This window comes from Lipotes vexillifer, unplaced genomic scaffold, assembly GCF_000442215.2.
Source record: "Lipotes vexillifer unplaced genomic scaffold, Lipotes_vexillifer_v1.1 scaffold1643, whole genome shotgun sequence".
NCBI classification, from domain to species: domain Eukaryota; kingdom Metazoa; phylum Chordata; class Mammalia; order Artiodactyla; family Lipotidae; genus Lipotes; species Lipotes vexillifer.
In genome coordinates this window covers 16,274-32,586 of record NW_006784879.1, presented here as the reverse complement: position 1 = coordinate 32,586, position 16,313 = coordinate 16,274, and the positions used below count along the sequence as shown (strand labels likewise).

The 16,313-nt window shown below is 42.8% G+C and overlaps 1 protein-coding gene across 2 annotated transcripts in view; it reads left to right on the top strand.

The window, feature by feature from the left end:
* The window catches only part of CARMIL1 (capping protein regulator and myosin 1 linker 1), a 333,075-nt gene extending 319,439 nt beyond the window's left edge, over nt 1-13,636 (top strand). Inside the window, exons 34-37 of one of the 2 annotated variants that reach the window (XM_007457010.1) lie at nt 1,339-1,420; nt 3,380-3,574; nt 4,759-4,899; nt 13,500-13,636. In XM_007457010.1, coding sequence (XP_007457072.1) covers nt 1,339-1,420; nt 3,380-3,574; nt 4,759-4,899; nt 13,500-13,636 — 555 coding nt within the window. Of the gene's footprint in view, nt 1-1,338; nt 1,421-3,370; nt 3,575-4,758; nt 4,900-13,499 lie in introns of both variants that reach the window. The other variant, XM_007457009.1, reaches the window with a different exon arrangement.
* The last annotated feature ends 2,677 nt before the right edge of the window (nt 13,637-16,313 follow it).

Here is a 16,313-nt window from a genome sequence, read left to right as displayed (position 1 = left end):
GGGGGGGGGGGGGGGGGGGGAGTAAAGCGCCCCCTGCTGGTTTTGGCTAGCAGTTCATGGCTAGCCCCTGGCCCTGCGGACCTGCGTCTGGGCTCAGAGGGCTCCACGTGCTGCCCCTGGCACGGGGCTTCCCTTCCTTGGGGTCACTTTTCCATAATGATGTCAAATAACGTGCCGTTTTCGCTGTGGTACTTGTGTACACACTTCCTCTGAGACCTCAGTAACCACCGCTAGTGAAAGTGGAACTTCCATAGGCTTGCTGAGAAATTCCCCGGCACACCTGCCACGCTTCCCGCTCCCTCCTGACACAGCTGGCACTCCGGGCGGATGCGCGGCTGTGGCAGATAGTAGCGAGGCAGATCTCAACTGTGTTTCAGATCATCTCTCCTGTATCATCGGAAACAATTTAAAGCTCGGAACTGGCAGCAGATGTTTGCTTTTTAGGTTTGTCAGAAGCGTGAGTTGAGCAGGAACTGGCAGGCGGAAGCTCGAACTGTCTTAGGAATCTTCATGCCTCCTGGTCCACGCCCCGCTTTTTTTGTTTTTTAGACGGGAGGCAGATGTGGGTCATCTCTGCCAATAGGGTTCTCGGGTATCATTGAGCAAGCGCTAGCTTTTTTGTTTGTTTGTTTTTTCATATCTTTTTTGTATCTAAATGCCTCACGCTCTTGTGGACTTCCTGCCCCATAAAGCAGAGGCTGATTCCTCCCTCGCCATCTCACCTTCCTTGCCTTTGCCATCATAAACTCCTCCCATCTGCAGATTTAAAAAAAATTAATTCAGACCTATTTATACTTGCCTCTCCTAAACTGTAGACGTGTGTCTAGTGCTTCTGCCTCAGTGGCAGGGAAGACCCTGCCCATTTCAGGCCCCTTCCTACCTATTTTGTACACTGAGGTTGGGAAGGTTTCCACTGCTTTTAGATCAGTGGAACCCAATCTGGAGGGGGTCCTGGAAACAATTAGAGTATCAGTGCCCCCATCACGTGGAGCATCAGGGGCTGCAGAGCCCGCCTAGGTGTTCAATCAGAAAAACAAGAGATGGCACCACGCCCACTGGATCCCTCTGGCCCCGCCCCTCTGTCCATGGGGAGCATCCTGAGGGAACTGGCCGCACCTTGGACCCCAGAGCCCTGATTGTAAACACAGAACAGAGCATGTCTCTCATGGTTTTGTCCCAGCAGCAGAGCCTCAGGGACATGGGGAGGTCGGACACAGTCAGTGCAATGACAGTAGAGTTAAGGAGTCATTATTTGTTGCCAGTTATTTTCTGCTTTGTTCTTTTTCTTACACTTCAAAAAACTGTGCACTTTTGGGGCGGGGCACTTGAATTTTTTAGAAACTTGGAAATGATGCCATCTCCCAGGATTCTTCCAGCCTGGCCTTGAGCAGCACAGAACGGTTGGATGGAGGTGGGGCAGGTAAGTCAGGCCATTGCCGTCACCCCCTTAAGAAAAACACGGTCTGATTCCATGCAACAAATGTGATTGACAGAAGGCAAATAAAGATGGAGAGCAAGGATGGGCCTCTGTGTTACATGTTCTCAGCTTTCACCTAAAAGACCACAGCCCTTCACCTGCCCGACACCTCCCACCACAGTAGCCTGGCACCTGGGCAGGGCACCTTTCCCTGTTTCCTAAAGGGAAGAGACTTCATTGAGAAGAACTCCTAAACTGTGGGCATTTGGAGAGGGGACAATGGCTGATGAATTAATTTAATTAATTAATTATGGAAGTATAATTGACCTACAACACTGTTAGTTCCAGGTGCACACCACCGTGATTTGATATTTCTATTACAAAATGATCACCATGATAAGTACCATCTGTCACTGTACAAAGTTATACCAGAATCACTGACTGTATTCCCCATGCTGTACGTTTCATCCCTGTGACTCATTTATTTTGTCCCTGGAAGTTTGGACCTCTTAATCTCCCTCACCTAATTTCACTCATCCCTCTACCCATTTCTTCTCTAGAATCCACCTGCTTGTTTTCTGTATCTGTGAATCTGTTTCTGTTTTACTGATGTTTTTAAAAAGTAGGCCATACATGGTATATGGGAGGAGGCCATATACTTTTTTTTTTTTTTTTTTTTTTCTTGCGTTATGCGGGCCTCTCACTGTTGTGGCCTCTCCCATTTGCGGAGCACAGGCTCCGGACGCGCAGGCTCAGTGGCCATGGCTCACGGGCCCAGCCGCTCCGCGGCATGTGGGATCTTCCCGAAACGGGGCACGAACCCGCGTCTCCTGCATCGGCAGGCGGACTCTCAAGCACTGCGCCACCAGGGAAGCCCGAGGCCATATACTTTTAACTGACATGAGGGGATGCTCTTTTCTTTCAGCTTGAATATTCCTGAATATCCGATTTCCTTTGACCCTCGGACTTTTCAGGTGCAGAAAGAGAGTAAGATACTTTAGATGCAGACTGGCGAGTAACTTGTATATTGTGCAGAAATTACCTGATTTTACTGTTTGACGTTCTTGTGTTTGGCTTTAGCATCTTCATAAGGTAAGAGTTGGACGAAAACTCATACTCAACTGGCTTTTTTTTGCCTCTTATCTGGATAATTAAGGCAAGGCAGCAAAAGCTATGGAGGCGGGGCATGAGCTGATGCTCCTCTGGAGTGGTTCTCACTAGACTTGAGGTTCAGGGCATCAGCACAGCGCTCCTCTCCCAGGACCTGCAGCCAGACCCCTAACTGATTGTGCTCCAGAACAGAGGCACCTGCAGTTGGTTAGACCTGTACCTTGTGCCAGATCTAAGGAAGATCTGATGGCTTCAGATGGATTGAGGCCTGCTCTCCCCGCTATACACTCGTATGGACATGTACCCTATTAAATATGAGGCTTGTCATCTCTGGAATAGTCAAGGGTGACCGGAAGAGCACCACCAAATTCACCACTTTTCTAGCAAGAATTTTTGTCTTCCACCAGCATGTTCTGATTCTAAAAACATGCTAGAATAGCATGTTCCTGTTCTAAAATATCTTTGTTGACAGATACAGAAAAGAAACTAGTGGTTACCAGTGGGGTGAGGGGTGGGAGGAGGGGCAAGATAGGGATTAAGAGGTATAGACTGCTAGGTACAACATAAGATACAGGGCTGTAATGTACAGCACAGGGAATATGGCCAATATTTTATAATATGTTACATGGAGTATAATCTATAAAAGTATTGAGTCACTGTGTTGTACACATGAAACTAATATAATATTGTAAGCCAACTATATACTTAAATAAAATATCTGATGAGAAATGACAAGAAACCATTATAGCAGTTTGCACCAGACTTCTGCCTTCAAAGGACTGGTTTCTTTCACCTTTGATTTTTACAGTAAAGTGCTTTTTGTACTCATTTTCATTTTAAAAGTGCCTAAAGTGCATCCAGAGAACCGCTTCGGTTTGGGAACACCAGAAAAGAACACCAAAGCGGAGCTCAAGGTGGAGGCGGGCTCCAGGTCCCGGGGCTTTTCCAGCAGGCCCACCAGCCCGAAGCCCCTCCTGCAGTCCCCCAAACCCAGCCTGTCGGTGCGGCCCACCATCCCGCAGAAACCGAGAACCGCCTCGCGGCCTGGTAAGGGTTTTGCTGGTCAGGAAGTGACACCATGACCGGGCCTCCACAGCTGGTTTCCAGGGCGGCTGGTGAACGTGGAGGGGGCGTGTGTGCGGGAGGGGCCGTGAGAAACCTGCCAGAGTGACAAAGGCTGAAGGGTGCCTTCATTCAGCGCTGAGGTCACCCACTCAGGGACTGTCCTTGCACTCGGGGCTACGGCTTGGAGGCAGGATGGATAAAGCAGCCTCGTGGGGTGCTGACCCCTTGACAGGGCTCGGTGTAGCTTTCTGAAAGCTGTGTCCTGGTGCTCCGACCCTTCAGAAGGCCACAGTTTGATGAGGGCCACAAATAGGGAACGCATAAGTTGCTGTGTTTTTAATCCCAGAGCCTGTGAAATATTTAGGGTTTAGAACAGGGCTTGGCGAACTCTGGGGCTGTTTTTGTAAATAACATGTCATGGGCACACAGCCCTACCGTCTGTATACCACAGCCCGGTCCCCACACACACCAAACTGAGAATTACTTTGCTGGTGATGGAGCAGAGAAAGGAGTGCAATGCTGTTAATCCTTTCAATTAGACTGAAACAGGACAGCCTTTAGAATTAAGGGACGAGAGTTCTAATCCTACCTATTTTGCCATCTTTTTAGCTTAGCAGGTCATTCAATCTCTCCAGTTGTACAGTGCTCACCACAGTCCTTTCTGGTTCTCAAAGTCCATGATTCTAAGTTATTCTTACTGATCTCAGTATGTGTATGTAGGTACGTGCACCTCCACTCCTGAGAGCGCAAATATATGTTATATACATATGGTGACCACTTTACTGGATTTGACAACAGGTAAAGGCAATGGGTTATAACTATCACGTATTTTAAGAGAATCAAATAGCCTTTGTGTTTGAGGCATAGGGAGTATTTAGTTCACTTACAGTCTAATTTTCAAATACCAGCTCACTGAAATTCTGAAATTGAAATTCTATCTGCAAGATAGATTCACATCTGCAGATTTTAACTCTTCGTAAGTTTTCATTATTTTTCTCTCTGTTGTCTGTTACTTCACTGAGCTATGAAGCTAGTTTTTGGCCAGAAAAATTCTCTGCTGCTTTTTAAAAGATTATTAGTCATTTGTTTTTGAAGATTAACGCAGCTTATAGCTTTAGGAATCCAGTTTGTGAGACAGGTTCATTCATGTCTTTGTGTCTCCGTAGAGGACATCCCAGACTCTCCATCCAGCCCGGATTCCCCTAAAGTCGCTCTTCTTCCGCCTGTCCTGAAAAAGGTTCCTTCGGACAAGGAGAGAGATAGCCAGGGCAGCCCACAGCCCAGTCCCAGGACGTTTTCCCGGGAAGGTAAGACATTTTTTCTCTGAGTGAGCTCTCCACAAGGAGAGTCATTTCAAGCGGAAGGAATTAATCTTGGACTCAACTTATATCCTAGAGTTTGTCGGTCAGCTCAGCGTCCCTTGGATTAAATTTCGGAACCAGTGCAGTTCTTTGTTCAGAAACTTGATTCAACATTGTTGGTGACACTGGGTCTTAAAGAAGGACCATATACAGGGAATAAAAGCGTAACAGAGACACTCAGCCCAAAGATCTTTGTAATAATAATCTCTAGATGCTCCTGAACTGACTCCCAGGGTATTAAAAGTGCACACACATTGTTTTGTGACTCATTTGGTTGCTACCTGTAGGTTTCTAGGTCCCATCACTGCTCAGAAGAGTTCCCCCTGGTTGTCAGTCACCTTGTCAGTCACCGTTGCTATGGTTCAGGAGCGGCTCACACAGGCCTGGGAGACCCTGTGGCTTGTTAGCTCGCTCAGTCGTGAGGTCAGATGAGCCTCATTCTCAGAAGTGTGTCATCTGCATGGATGCTCTCAGTGCATCATGGCACCAGTGTGTTCGTTCCTTCTAATTTGCTGAGGTGGGAGCAGAACAAGGTAGTCCCGGAACTTGAATCTCATCTCCCAGAATCAGATCAAATGTCGGTATCAGTGGAGGCGAGGTGTGTTCGGGGTGTCTTCCGCACCCCACCAGGTCTTTCCCCCACTCCTCCCATTCTGTTCAATGCACAGGTGCCTTTAGGATTCTGTCCTTCATAAAGTGTAATATAATTGCCATCTCTAAGCCCCACCTATAAAGAAATTCTAGAGCCATTGTCACCCATGTTCAGATAGCTCTCTGGTTTGGAGTTGCTTGGTTTTATTTTATTGTTTGATGCTTTAGAATTCTTTAACCGCTCTGACGTCTTCCTCCCTTGGGCCATTTTCTTTTATTCATGATGGTCTTGGGTTGAAGTTAATAGAAAGTGTTTGTGAGTACTGTCTTTGTTAATTGGGAGTCGAATGAAAAATAACACAGCCTGCTTTCTCATCTCCATTCTGCAGATTTACTTGGTGGGTACAAGCTTCACTCACCTGTTGGCTATAAATTTAAAAAGGTGGGGTTTTTGACCAAAGCTGACAAACCACTTCTGTCAGAGAAACTAAAGCCATGAACAATGGCTGACACCTATAGTCATTTCACACGGGGTAATCAGTAAATACAGGGCTTGGTATTACAGCCACGGCCTTTGGAAGTCTTGGTGTAGGAAGAGGAAACTTTGGTGGTGCCAGGTCAGAGAGACTGGAGCCAGCGAGTGTCCCTGACAGGCCCACTCACACCACACAGCCCCACCCCTCATTTGTCCTTCTTTCTGCAACTGCTGACTTTGCATCTTTACTTATAAGGAAGCTTTGAAAATGCCTGAGAGAATTTTGTTGGAGAGAAATGGGGAGGCATGGAGGGGTGGTAGGGGTAAGTAGGAATGCTCACCTCATCAAAAAGCCATTGGAAATATGGAAGGATTAAAAAGAAAGGGGGAGAAGGTTGAACAAGAAATAATTGCTTAACATTTTTGAAAAATGATGTTTTCTAAGACGCCTGGCTATATGATCAGACAAGGCCTAGAGTCACCCACCAGCCTCATGAGTAACAGCACGTACCATGGAGCCTCTAGTTAATGAAGTGGGTGAAATACTGGATGCTGCTCGTGTGCCCATTGCTGCTTTGAAAAATTCAGGTGTTCTTTCCCCAGGAACTTAGGAATGAATGAGTTGCTTCTCAGACATTTCATAGCTTCAGGGATAGATGTTTGATTCCCTTCCTCACTCCCCCCGCCCAGCAGCAAATACTGTGGATGGTTTGCGACCCCATCTTTCCAGCTAAAGACTGTAGAGCTGGGGAGACCGTTGCTTTCCCCTCTGGCATCCAGGATAAGTTAGTCACCGAGATCATTCTGATGGTGTCGCTTGATACTGAAATTGGACTGAAAATCTAGGTGAGGTCTGAGCACGGTTTGTAAATGTCTGAGGTGGTAATATTTTGACTTCAGTTTCTTTTTCAGCTTGTCCACTAAGCTGGCCCAGGAAGGAGAGCCCTTGTGAGCCCTCTCTTTTTCTTTAGAAAAATGTTCCTGCTGTGCTCATTCCTATTTTCTTGTACATTATTCATGCTGGTTACTTCATTTCCTTGTTCTGTGCCTCCCTTTGGACTAGCGTGCCCAACTCATTTCTGAAACAGGTAAATGGCTGTGATTCTTCTGGATTATTCCATAGTGAATGTGACTTTCGTTAATCCATCTTGGGATCGAAATGGTAATGTGGGGGCCTTTTTATTAGTATCTTTTGGGGGCAGACTCAGCGCTCACCTCATTTTGCACGACATTTCCATAATGTTGGCTGTTGAATTCTGTATAGATAATGGTATATCTGTTCAGGACCAACACTGGAGGTTCCTTGAATCTTAAGTGGGGTGGGTAAGCTGATATTTAAGTTTTATATATTAATATTTTTTAATATTAATGTCAGCATGATGTTATTTGCTACTACAAAGGGTAAAATGAATCCCTTTTCCTCAGTAGTGCAAAGAGGAGATTATTACAAAAGGCATTCAGATCATGACAGTGGCAAGCCTTCCAGTAGAGGGAAAAGACCTTCAAAACTGTACTCCACCATTGCAGAAGAGGAAGTGAATGCAATTGGGCACAGGAAGTCACAGCCAACAAATGGTTAGAGTCTTCAATTATCATCCCTCACTGTCCCAAAGCTTATGAACTGGCACTAACAAAAACAAACTTTAATTGAGTAACTTCTATCCTGGGACTGGGTCAGGGATTATTCATAAACTGGTTTTTTTTTTCCCTAAATGGCAACAGGATGGTCCTTCCATTGGGGGCAAAAAGTATTGACTTAAAAATCTAAATTTAGAAATTCTTATGAGGAGGATCAAGTTACTTTGGAGTATGGTGACTTGTCCTTTCAAATTTCTGTGATCGTGGAGGTTTATTTTTATATTCAGGGTCATCATGTCTCCTATTCTCTCCCTTTCTCTCTTTACTCTTCTCTTACATTTCAACCGGGATGGGGTCAGAAATTCTTAGAGTAGCACGGTTTACCCTTTAGAGAATGTTGGTCTAACACCTTACCTTACACTCTTTTAGGGAAGGATGCACGTGATCTTTTAGCAGACATTTTATGACCCTTTAGTAAGAAAGGAAAAGTACCAATTAACTTTTCAGCCGCTAGGAACAATTTATACTGTTTTACAGCAGTTACTCAATAACTTCTGTGTGCCATTTGACACTGTAGTAAATTCTGTAAAGTCATTTTCAGGTGAGGACAGTCCCAGGAGAGAAAAAGGAGACAGATTTGAAATCAGCTTTCGTCTCCAATGGGAAATTTTAGAACAAGCACTGCTGATTCAGAGAGGAAATGGCTTTTCTATGACTATTCATCATCTCCCTGGTTAATAACTTTTTATAAATATGACTTGAAAAGTCTTTTAAAGGAAATTTTAGTATCATAAAAGAAAAAGAATATAAGATATTCTTGTATGGGAAATTTCCTTAAGGGACTTTTTCCCTTAGAAGAAGGCTTTTTTTTCTTTCTGTAAAACTTAATTAGAGGTTAACATATGAGTGTCTTGGCTCCAGGGATAAAGTGCCCACAGCCACACAATCTAGCCATAAGCCCACATCCCTCAAGAGGGCAGGGCACTGGAAGTGACCTTATAATAGGGATAATTTCCCTTTATTTTAAAAGGCTAAACCATTCTCAAACTTTAGCACTTGATTATTGATGATAAACTTCTCCCACCTTAGAGCTTAGTAGCCCAGTGAGTTATGATTTCTCAAGCAGGAACTATTGTCTGTGAGGACTTTCCTCGACAGATTTAAACACAAAAACAACAAAGAAAACATCTACCAGCCCCCCACGAGCAACAGCATTTGGAATCAGCCTTCTTGGCCAGTACTGTTGGATGAGCCATGTACTCTGACTTGCCTGGTGGCCCGGCGCGCACTAGCCACATGACAGGGTGGAGTTAAGGACATGCCCACCACATAAAGCGAAGTCCGTAGTCTGTAGATACGCATGGACCATTCTGTTTGGGCCGAGCAGCACTTGCCCTAGAGGAAACCAACCAGCTTGGTCCTTCACTTGGTACAAGTACTTCCTTTGTGGTAGGTGTGTTCATAGACACACGATTACAGTAACTCTTCCCCGCAAGAGATTTTCTAAGAAAATCTGTTGTCTTCAAGTCACAGAAAAATTACATAAATGAACACCTAAGACACTTATTTTCTGGAGAGAATTAATTCTTAGAGTATATTAAATCAGAAGGCCTGTCTCTATATAGTGCCTCTTTTGATAAGGACACCCAAGGTTACATAGATGTTTCTAGATTTTGTTTTCGGAAATTTACATTTGAACTATTGCATCGGTTGACTCATATCACTCGTTAATGACAAAGCACCCTTGATACAAAGTAATGTTCCTTCTTCAAGAGGCCACTAGAGCACTTTATACAACACACAGACGAGGAGCCCGCCTGCCAGTACCACATGGATCAGCCAGTGAGGCTCTGAGTTAAACTGAGATGAAGCCAGAGATAAGCCAAATCCTAGAAAGGCAAGAAATTCTGTCTCTCTCTGATTTTTTCATGACCTCTTTGGCTTAAAATTCTCATTGTGATGGGCTGCATCAAATTTTGATGGAATTAAATAGGACCATCTTGATTTGCTTTGCTGCCTTGATTTCTTGAACTATGGACAGGAAACCAAAAATGTAATTTTTACAGGACCTTCAATTAAAGTAATTTTATGTATAATATTTTAATCCTGTTTTGTTAGTGCCGATTCCCAGCACTTGTCTTCACCCCTGAGAACTGCGCAGCAGTCTTTCTGAATAGTTTCCGGGTTAACAAATAGCATTCAGCAGAGCAATTCTATTAAACCCCCGCTGCGTACTTTTCTTTAAGAACAGCTTTGTTTATGCTAAAATAGCTTCCTTATTTTCCTAAATCATGTATGCGTGAAACAGAGGCTACTGTTCTCAAAGCATGCTACCTATTTTTACCACGATTATTGTTTTAATTGTGTGGCTATTTTAATATTGATGTGACAGGTAAAATGCTTACTTTCTTTCCCTGGAAGTACTTGTAACTGCATCAAGTGATATGAATTTCATATCATTTCCTCTCTACGTTTAATCATAAGCTGTGAGGTTTTCATTAGAGTATGTCCTATTTTCTTGAAGAAAATAGTTGGTTTTGGCTTTGTATGCATTGTAATGTATTCTATTTGTACAGGCCATCTTATTGTGAGACTCCTTTTATATATATCAATCACTTGCTTCTTCCATAATTCAACCTATAGCCAACAAATATTTGGCTGTGGCTTACTGTCTGTAAGCCAGTGCTCTGTTCCCCGTTTTTCACCAGATCTGGGTTCTACTACCCCCTACGTGAATTCTTCAAAAGAAATTTAATGGTTGGTTGGCACTTTGGGCCCTTGCCAGAAAGTATTAAAAAACCAGGGCCGACTACTGAGTATTATTTTAAGGTCGTCATAATGTTTTCTCCTGGGAAATATGGAGGTCAGTGGAGCTTAAAATGAAGAAAAGCTCAAACTTTTATATGAATCTCTAATTCTGAATTTATATGCACATTCCAGAAGCTTTAAAATTAGCATATATATGTATTTGCATATATATATATATATATATATATATGCAAAATCAGATCATCTTCAAGAATGACAGATTTCACACTTGAGCCTCTCTGGGCCAGTTATCGCCACTGTAGACAGGATATGAATATACATGGAGTGTCTGTGTTGAATAAATTGCCTGTTTGTTTACTTACTCAAGTATCTTTTATAATTTTAATGGTACCTGGAACGGTAATAAATATGTGTATAGACACATATATAGAGATGCTCCAGCACTTTAATGCTTGACTTTATACAGTATAAAAAAAACTAGATTGTTTTACTACACTTCTTTAATGTAAGAATTCACACATTAAAGCAGGCTGCCTAAGAGTCTAAATTCAGAAATATTGAACCTACTTCAATATAATTGTAATTAACATCCTAATCACATGCAATCAAATAATGCTGCCTAAAGGCTGGAAAACAAACTTGACAAAGAACATTCCCCCTACAAAGTTGTTTGCACGAGTGATCTGGACTAATACTGTGTGCTTTGGCTTCCAAACTCAAAGTTAGTTGTGCAGCTAGTTCCTTGATCTCACCATGCCTCAGTTTTCCTATCCAAGAAAGGTGCCTACCTATGATACAAAGAAAATGTCAGCCTGGTACTAGACTCATACTGTCACATTCACAATTGGTAGAGTTAAATCAATGACAGTGAATATTTTTAGAATAAATTTTTAGATAATGGCACCACCCTAGTGAACTGCTTTGACAGTCCCCCAGAAAGAGCATGTTATTATTCCTCTCAGTGACTATGTCGGACAAATTAAAATTTTTGCTTTCATGACTGGTACCAACTCAGAAACCAGCCTGTTAACTTGCCCCCCGCCCACGCCCCCATCCCTGGAGGACTCAAATACTAGTGTCACTTGGATGGAGGCTAAAGGACAATCTTACTTTTTGCAGGGAAGATTCCTGTGTTGGATTTCTCTCAGTTTCGCTTAGCTCTGGTCCAGGATTCTCGGTTTTTATCTGTGACAGAAACATATTTGATTGCATGAATTTCTCCATTTTTAGAGAGTAGTCTGATGTCATATCATGTAACATCAATTAGACCTGGGATTTTGAGGAAGCCTAAAATATTGGGAAGGATGAAAAGTTTTAATCTAAGAATAAAAGCTAAACGTTTGCTCTGAAGACAAATGAGCAATGTATCACCATACTTATTTCTTCCTTAGAGCTTGTAGTGTTGGAAATTGAGTAATACTTACTTTAGTTTTAAAATGAATGAATAAAATTTCCTAGCAGTTTTCACTAGTAATGCTCTACTTTGAGGTTATTTATTGCACAGTATTTCAAGATGAAAATATTATAACTTTTCTCTGTTAACTCCTGTTCATAATACACACACAAGTTGAGAACTTAAATACTTTGAGTATTATTGAATACTATCAAATTGGCTTTGTGATAAAGGGCAAACTATTTATAGAAAATTATTTACTTTTCCAAAACCTGGCTTGTTAACAACTTTCAAAGGACCAAACACATTTAATTTTTTTACCCAATGCAAGCTAAAAAATAAAAATCAATATATATCATTTTTTCATTGCTTTTCCCCTCCATCTGAGAATTTGCTCAAAGCTGTTGTGTAAAAAGAAGTCAAAAAAAATTTTTTTTAATTACTTACTTGTATGGTGAGATTTGAAAGTTTATCCTTTTCAGAATTGAGTAATTTCAATTTAACGTAATTAACGAAACTTAAATTTTTATTGTCTAGAGGTCAGAATCTGGCCCTGACAGCAGGAGTGGCAGGAGTACTTTATTATGTTTGCATTTTGACTATTAGGTTTCATGAGCTTTCACTTCCTGAAACACCGTTCTTTAGCAGAGTAAACATTTAATTAGCCAAGATGAGTTTTTTAGCATAATGCTAAGGTCGAAATGATTAGAAGAATCAAATGAATCCTCTTGCTTTTCCAGGACTATGTTCCTGGTTGGATCATTTAAACTTCTGAGTAGTGAGATAGCTGTACTCTTTCAAGCCACACAGAGTGCATGGGTTTGGTATTTTTAGCTTGAGTGGTGTCTCTACAATAGACTTGGTGAGTAATATTTAATAACCCTTAACAGTCATGCTGGAGTGTGGCATCTGAACCTTTCCCAAGGTATAGTAGCAGTGAAGCTATGATCTAGTTGGAAAGAACATGGGCTTTGGAGAAAGATTTGGTTTAAATCCCGATTCCAAGGTTTATGGAACCTACCCCGTAGCTGTGAACAACAGAGCGCCTGGCAGGACACATCACAAAGGCTCAGTCCGGTGATTGTTCTCTCATTGCTTTGTAGAGACACAGCAGATCCTTCATATTTATATGTGATCAAAACAGGCAACAAAAATGGCAGTTCTTTTACCTGGAGGCTGGTTCCTAGAGGATTGAATATAGGCAGTATTAATTCATCTCTACAAGACGTTATTCATTTCCTAGCGAGTGAAACGGAAGTTTTCTAAGACATAGAAAACCCTGACAAGGATTACTAGGGCCTCTGCTTATATCCCGTCCCTGAAGCAGGGATGGCCAACCCTAAATGGTCCGCCTCAGGGCTCTGCTTCCTGTGCTGCATGAGGGGGCAGCTGTGACTGAGGAGCTCACCTGGGGCACAGTGGCTTCAGTGCTCCTCCTTCCTGGCCTCTCCCTTCGCTCCCACCCACACCCTCACCTCCTGGGGTCCTTGCCCTCAGATGGTCAACCACATCTATGAGAGGCTCACCCTCTCATAGACTGGGGTTTTTCTGTTTTGTTTTGTTGGTTTGTTTTTAATTTCTGTCTAGAGTCTTGAAATGTACTTGGCAAGTTGCTTTTGAGCAAGTTTATCCCGAACCCTCCCACTCTTCAGGGCCCCTGCATCTCACCCCATTACTGCTCAGGCCACTGGCATCTTCTTGTTCATCACCTATAATGACTTCCTTTCCTTTCTGTTTCAGTGTCCAGGAGAAGCTGGGGCCAGCAGGCCCAGGAGTGTCAAGAACAAAAGCAGTGGTCCTCCAGTAAAGATGGCCAGCAAGGCAGCAAATCCAGTGACTCTGGGGAAGAAGCAGAAAAAGAGTTTATTTTTGTGTAACAGTCACCCACGTAGACGTCTTACCATGCGGGGTGCGTTTGCTGGCCATCAGAGAGGAACCAAGGGCAACACCTCTTCCTACTTCCTACCCCCCGCCCCACCAAAACTGAAACAGATCCATCTCTTGGTAATCAAAGCACATGTCTGATCTTCTTCCAACCCTCAGCATTTGATTTCTATGCATTCCTTCATATGCCTTCAGTGAATGCCAGCAATTATCCCACGGGCCCTACTTGAATTTCTCTGAGGCAGCTACAGTTTGCCCTGTAAGATGAGTTTTGGGAGGTAAACAAATAACTGGACACAAACTCACACCATCCAGCTGACCCTGGGGTACTGCTGCACGTACCTGTGTCAAATCTGCACTTGACTTGATAGAGCAATTTATTCTTGATGTATGCAATTGCACACTGTAATTATATTAACAGAGCACACTAATAATTTGTATAAATTATATATATTAGATCTTGGGTATGGTTTTTGCATTCTCCCATGGGGAACTTCCTCCTTCCCGACGTGGAACTGTACCTTTTCACTTGGTCTGGTGACCTTTGTGATACCATCAACAAGCAAGTTAAGAACCGAGTGAAAGGCCCGTGGCTGAGTCTACCATGTGCCCAGATTAATGTATATAGTTGACTGGAATGAGGTTTTATGAATATTCGTGTTTTTTGAAGGCCTTTAATTTCTGTCTGCATATTAGCTTTTAACGTGTGATTAAGAGAAAATACTTTGACACCTGTAAAAAAATCAAACTACTTTTTGAGACATTTCACAAATATTCACTTACATTACACGCTGAAGGTATTTTATGCATATGTATATTTATACCAATAAAATGATTTTACAAGTGGAATTGTGACTTTCTCCAGCGACTTTTTTAGTGAGGATTGGCTTGTGATGAACTTTGTTTTCCAAAAATCCACAATAACCACAGTTCCCAGATAATCAAAAACCTATTACATTCCAAATAAATGCAACTTGCTAATTCCATGGCCTCCTCTCACCTTTGGCCAAAGGATGAAATTCATCAAAAGGTTATATTATGAGTGTCCAGGAGAGCCCACTCAGGCCAAATGACAGGGCCAGATGATGGAGTGGGGGCCTGAGTCGCTCAGAAAATACCAAGGCACTGTGAGATGAGCCGGACTACTGCTAGGAGGGGTCTGGGAATCTTCACCTAAGTTAAAGACCATGGTTTTCCTACCGGTGCCGTGTGCAAGCCCTAAACTAAGAATCAGCCTATCAGTAATTCACACCCCATGTCAGTTATACCAAACGGGCCAAAAAAGCCAGGAATCACTTTGTTTTGAGGACGCTTCGTTGTATGGCTACATTGGGCAGGCTGACCTTCCAAATGTATTTTTCCTTAGTTTAACATTGGTTGGTCTGGGTCTACTTTGCAGAGGCCATTGGCCAGCAGTTGGGCAGGCATGTGTCAGGTGTTGGAAAGAAGTCAACTGCAATTAAAACATGGCCACTGAAAATCCAGGAAGAGGATAATTGACACCTGGTTATTTACGATGGGGAGCTCCACCTGGCTCCACCTGTGGTAGAAAAGATGTGCTCATGCCTTTGATCCTGCCCCATGCTGGCTTGTTTCCCCGTGTGATCCAGCTTCTGTTCAGGATCCACTTTAACACTCTCCATTTGCAAAATAGTATTCCCAGAGGAAATACTGCAAACTTGAAGGGAAAACAAGGACTCATTTCTTTTTTGTGAAAGAAAATATATGGAAAAATTACAACAGAAAATCTAAGGAGGCAGGGCAGCCCTGGTTTTTCAAAACTGTTGCACCTGTCCTCAACCCCTAGTGTGCAAATCCTAAATTGAGATGGCCATGAAAAGATTTAGCATTTTTTACTTGCTAGATTAAAAGCACTGCCCAGGTGTGGTCCTGCTGTAGAAACCATTTGGAGTTCATTCTCTGCCTGTTCCTCTTTTTTCTTCAGAGCAAGAACATTAACCAACACCTTCTATAGATTGTTGAAGGAGCCCAGTGAGAGGCCTTGGTAGAAGGCTCTAGATTATTTGGCTGACCCTCATGTCCACTCTATAAGGCGCTAAGGAAATAGAGGTTTCAGACCCTCAAGGGTTGTCACTGCTGTGTTTGGAGTCCTGCTCTTCCTAAGGTACGCAGTCAACTAGAAATCTGCATTCCCGACTCTCATTTAGCCCAGCACCCAACCCCTTAGCCAAATTGCTGAAGACCAGAACCGGGCCAGAACCCAACCCCTTAGCCTCCTTAACATCATACACAAAAATAAGCTCAAAATGGATTAAAGACCTAAATGTAATGCTGGATATTATAAAACTCTCAGAGAAAAACATCGGCAGAACACTCTGACATAAGTGGCAGCAAGATCTTTTTTGGTCCACCTCCTAGAGTAATGAAAATAAAAACAAACAAATTGGACCTATTGAAACTTACAAGCTTTTGCACAGCAAAGGAAACCATAAACAAAATGAAAAGACAACCCACAGAATGGGAAAAAATATTTGCAAATGAAGCAACTGACAAGGGATTAACCTCCAAAATATACAAACAGCTCATGCAGCTGAATATCAAAAAACCAAACAACCCAATCAAAAAACGGGCAGATCTAAACAGACATTTCTCCAAAGAAGACATACAGATGGCCAACAGACACATGAAAAGATGCTCAACGTCACTAAT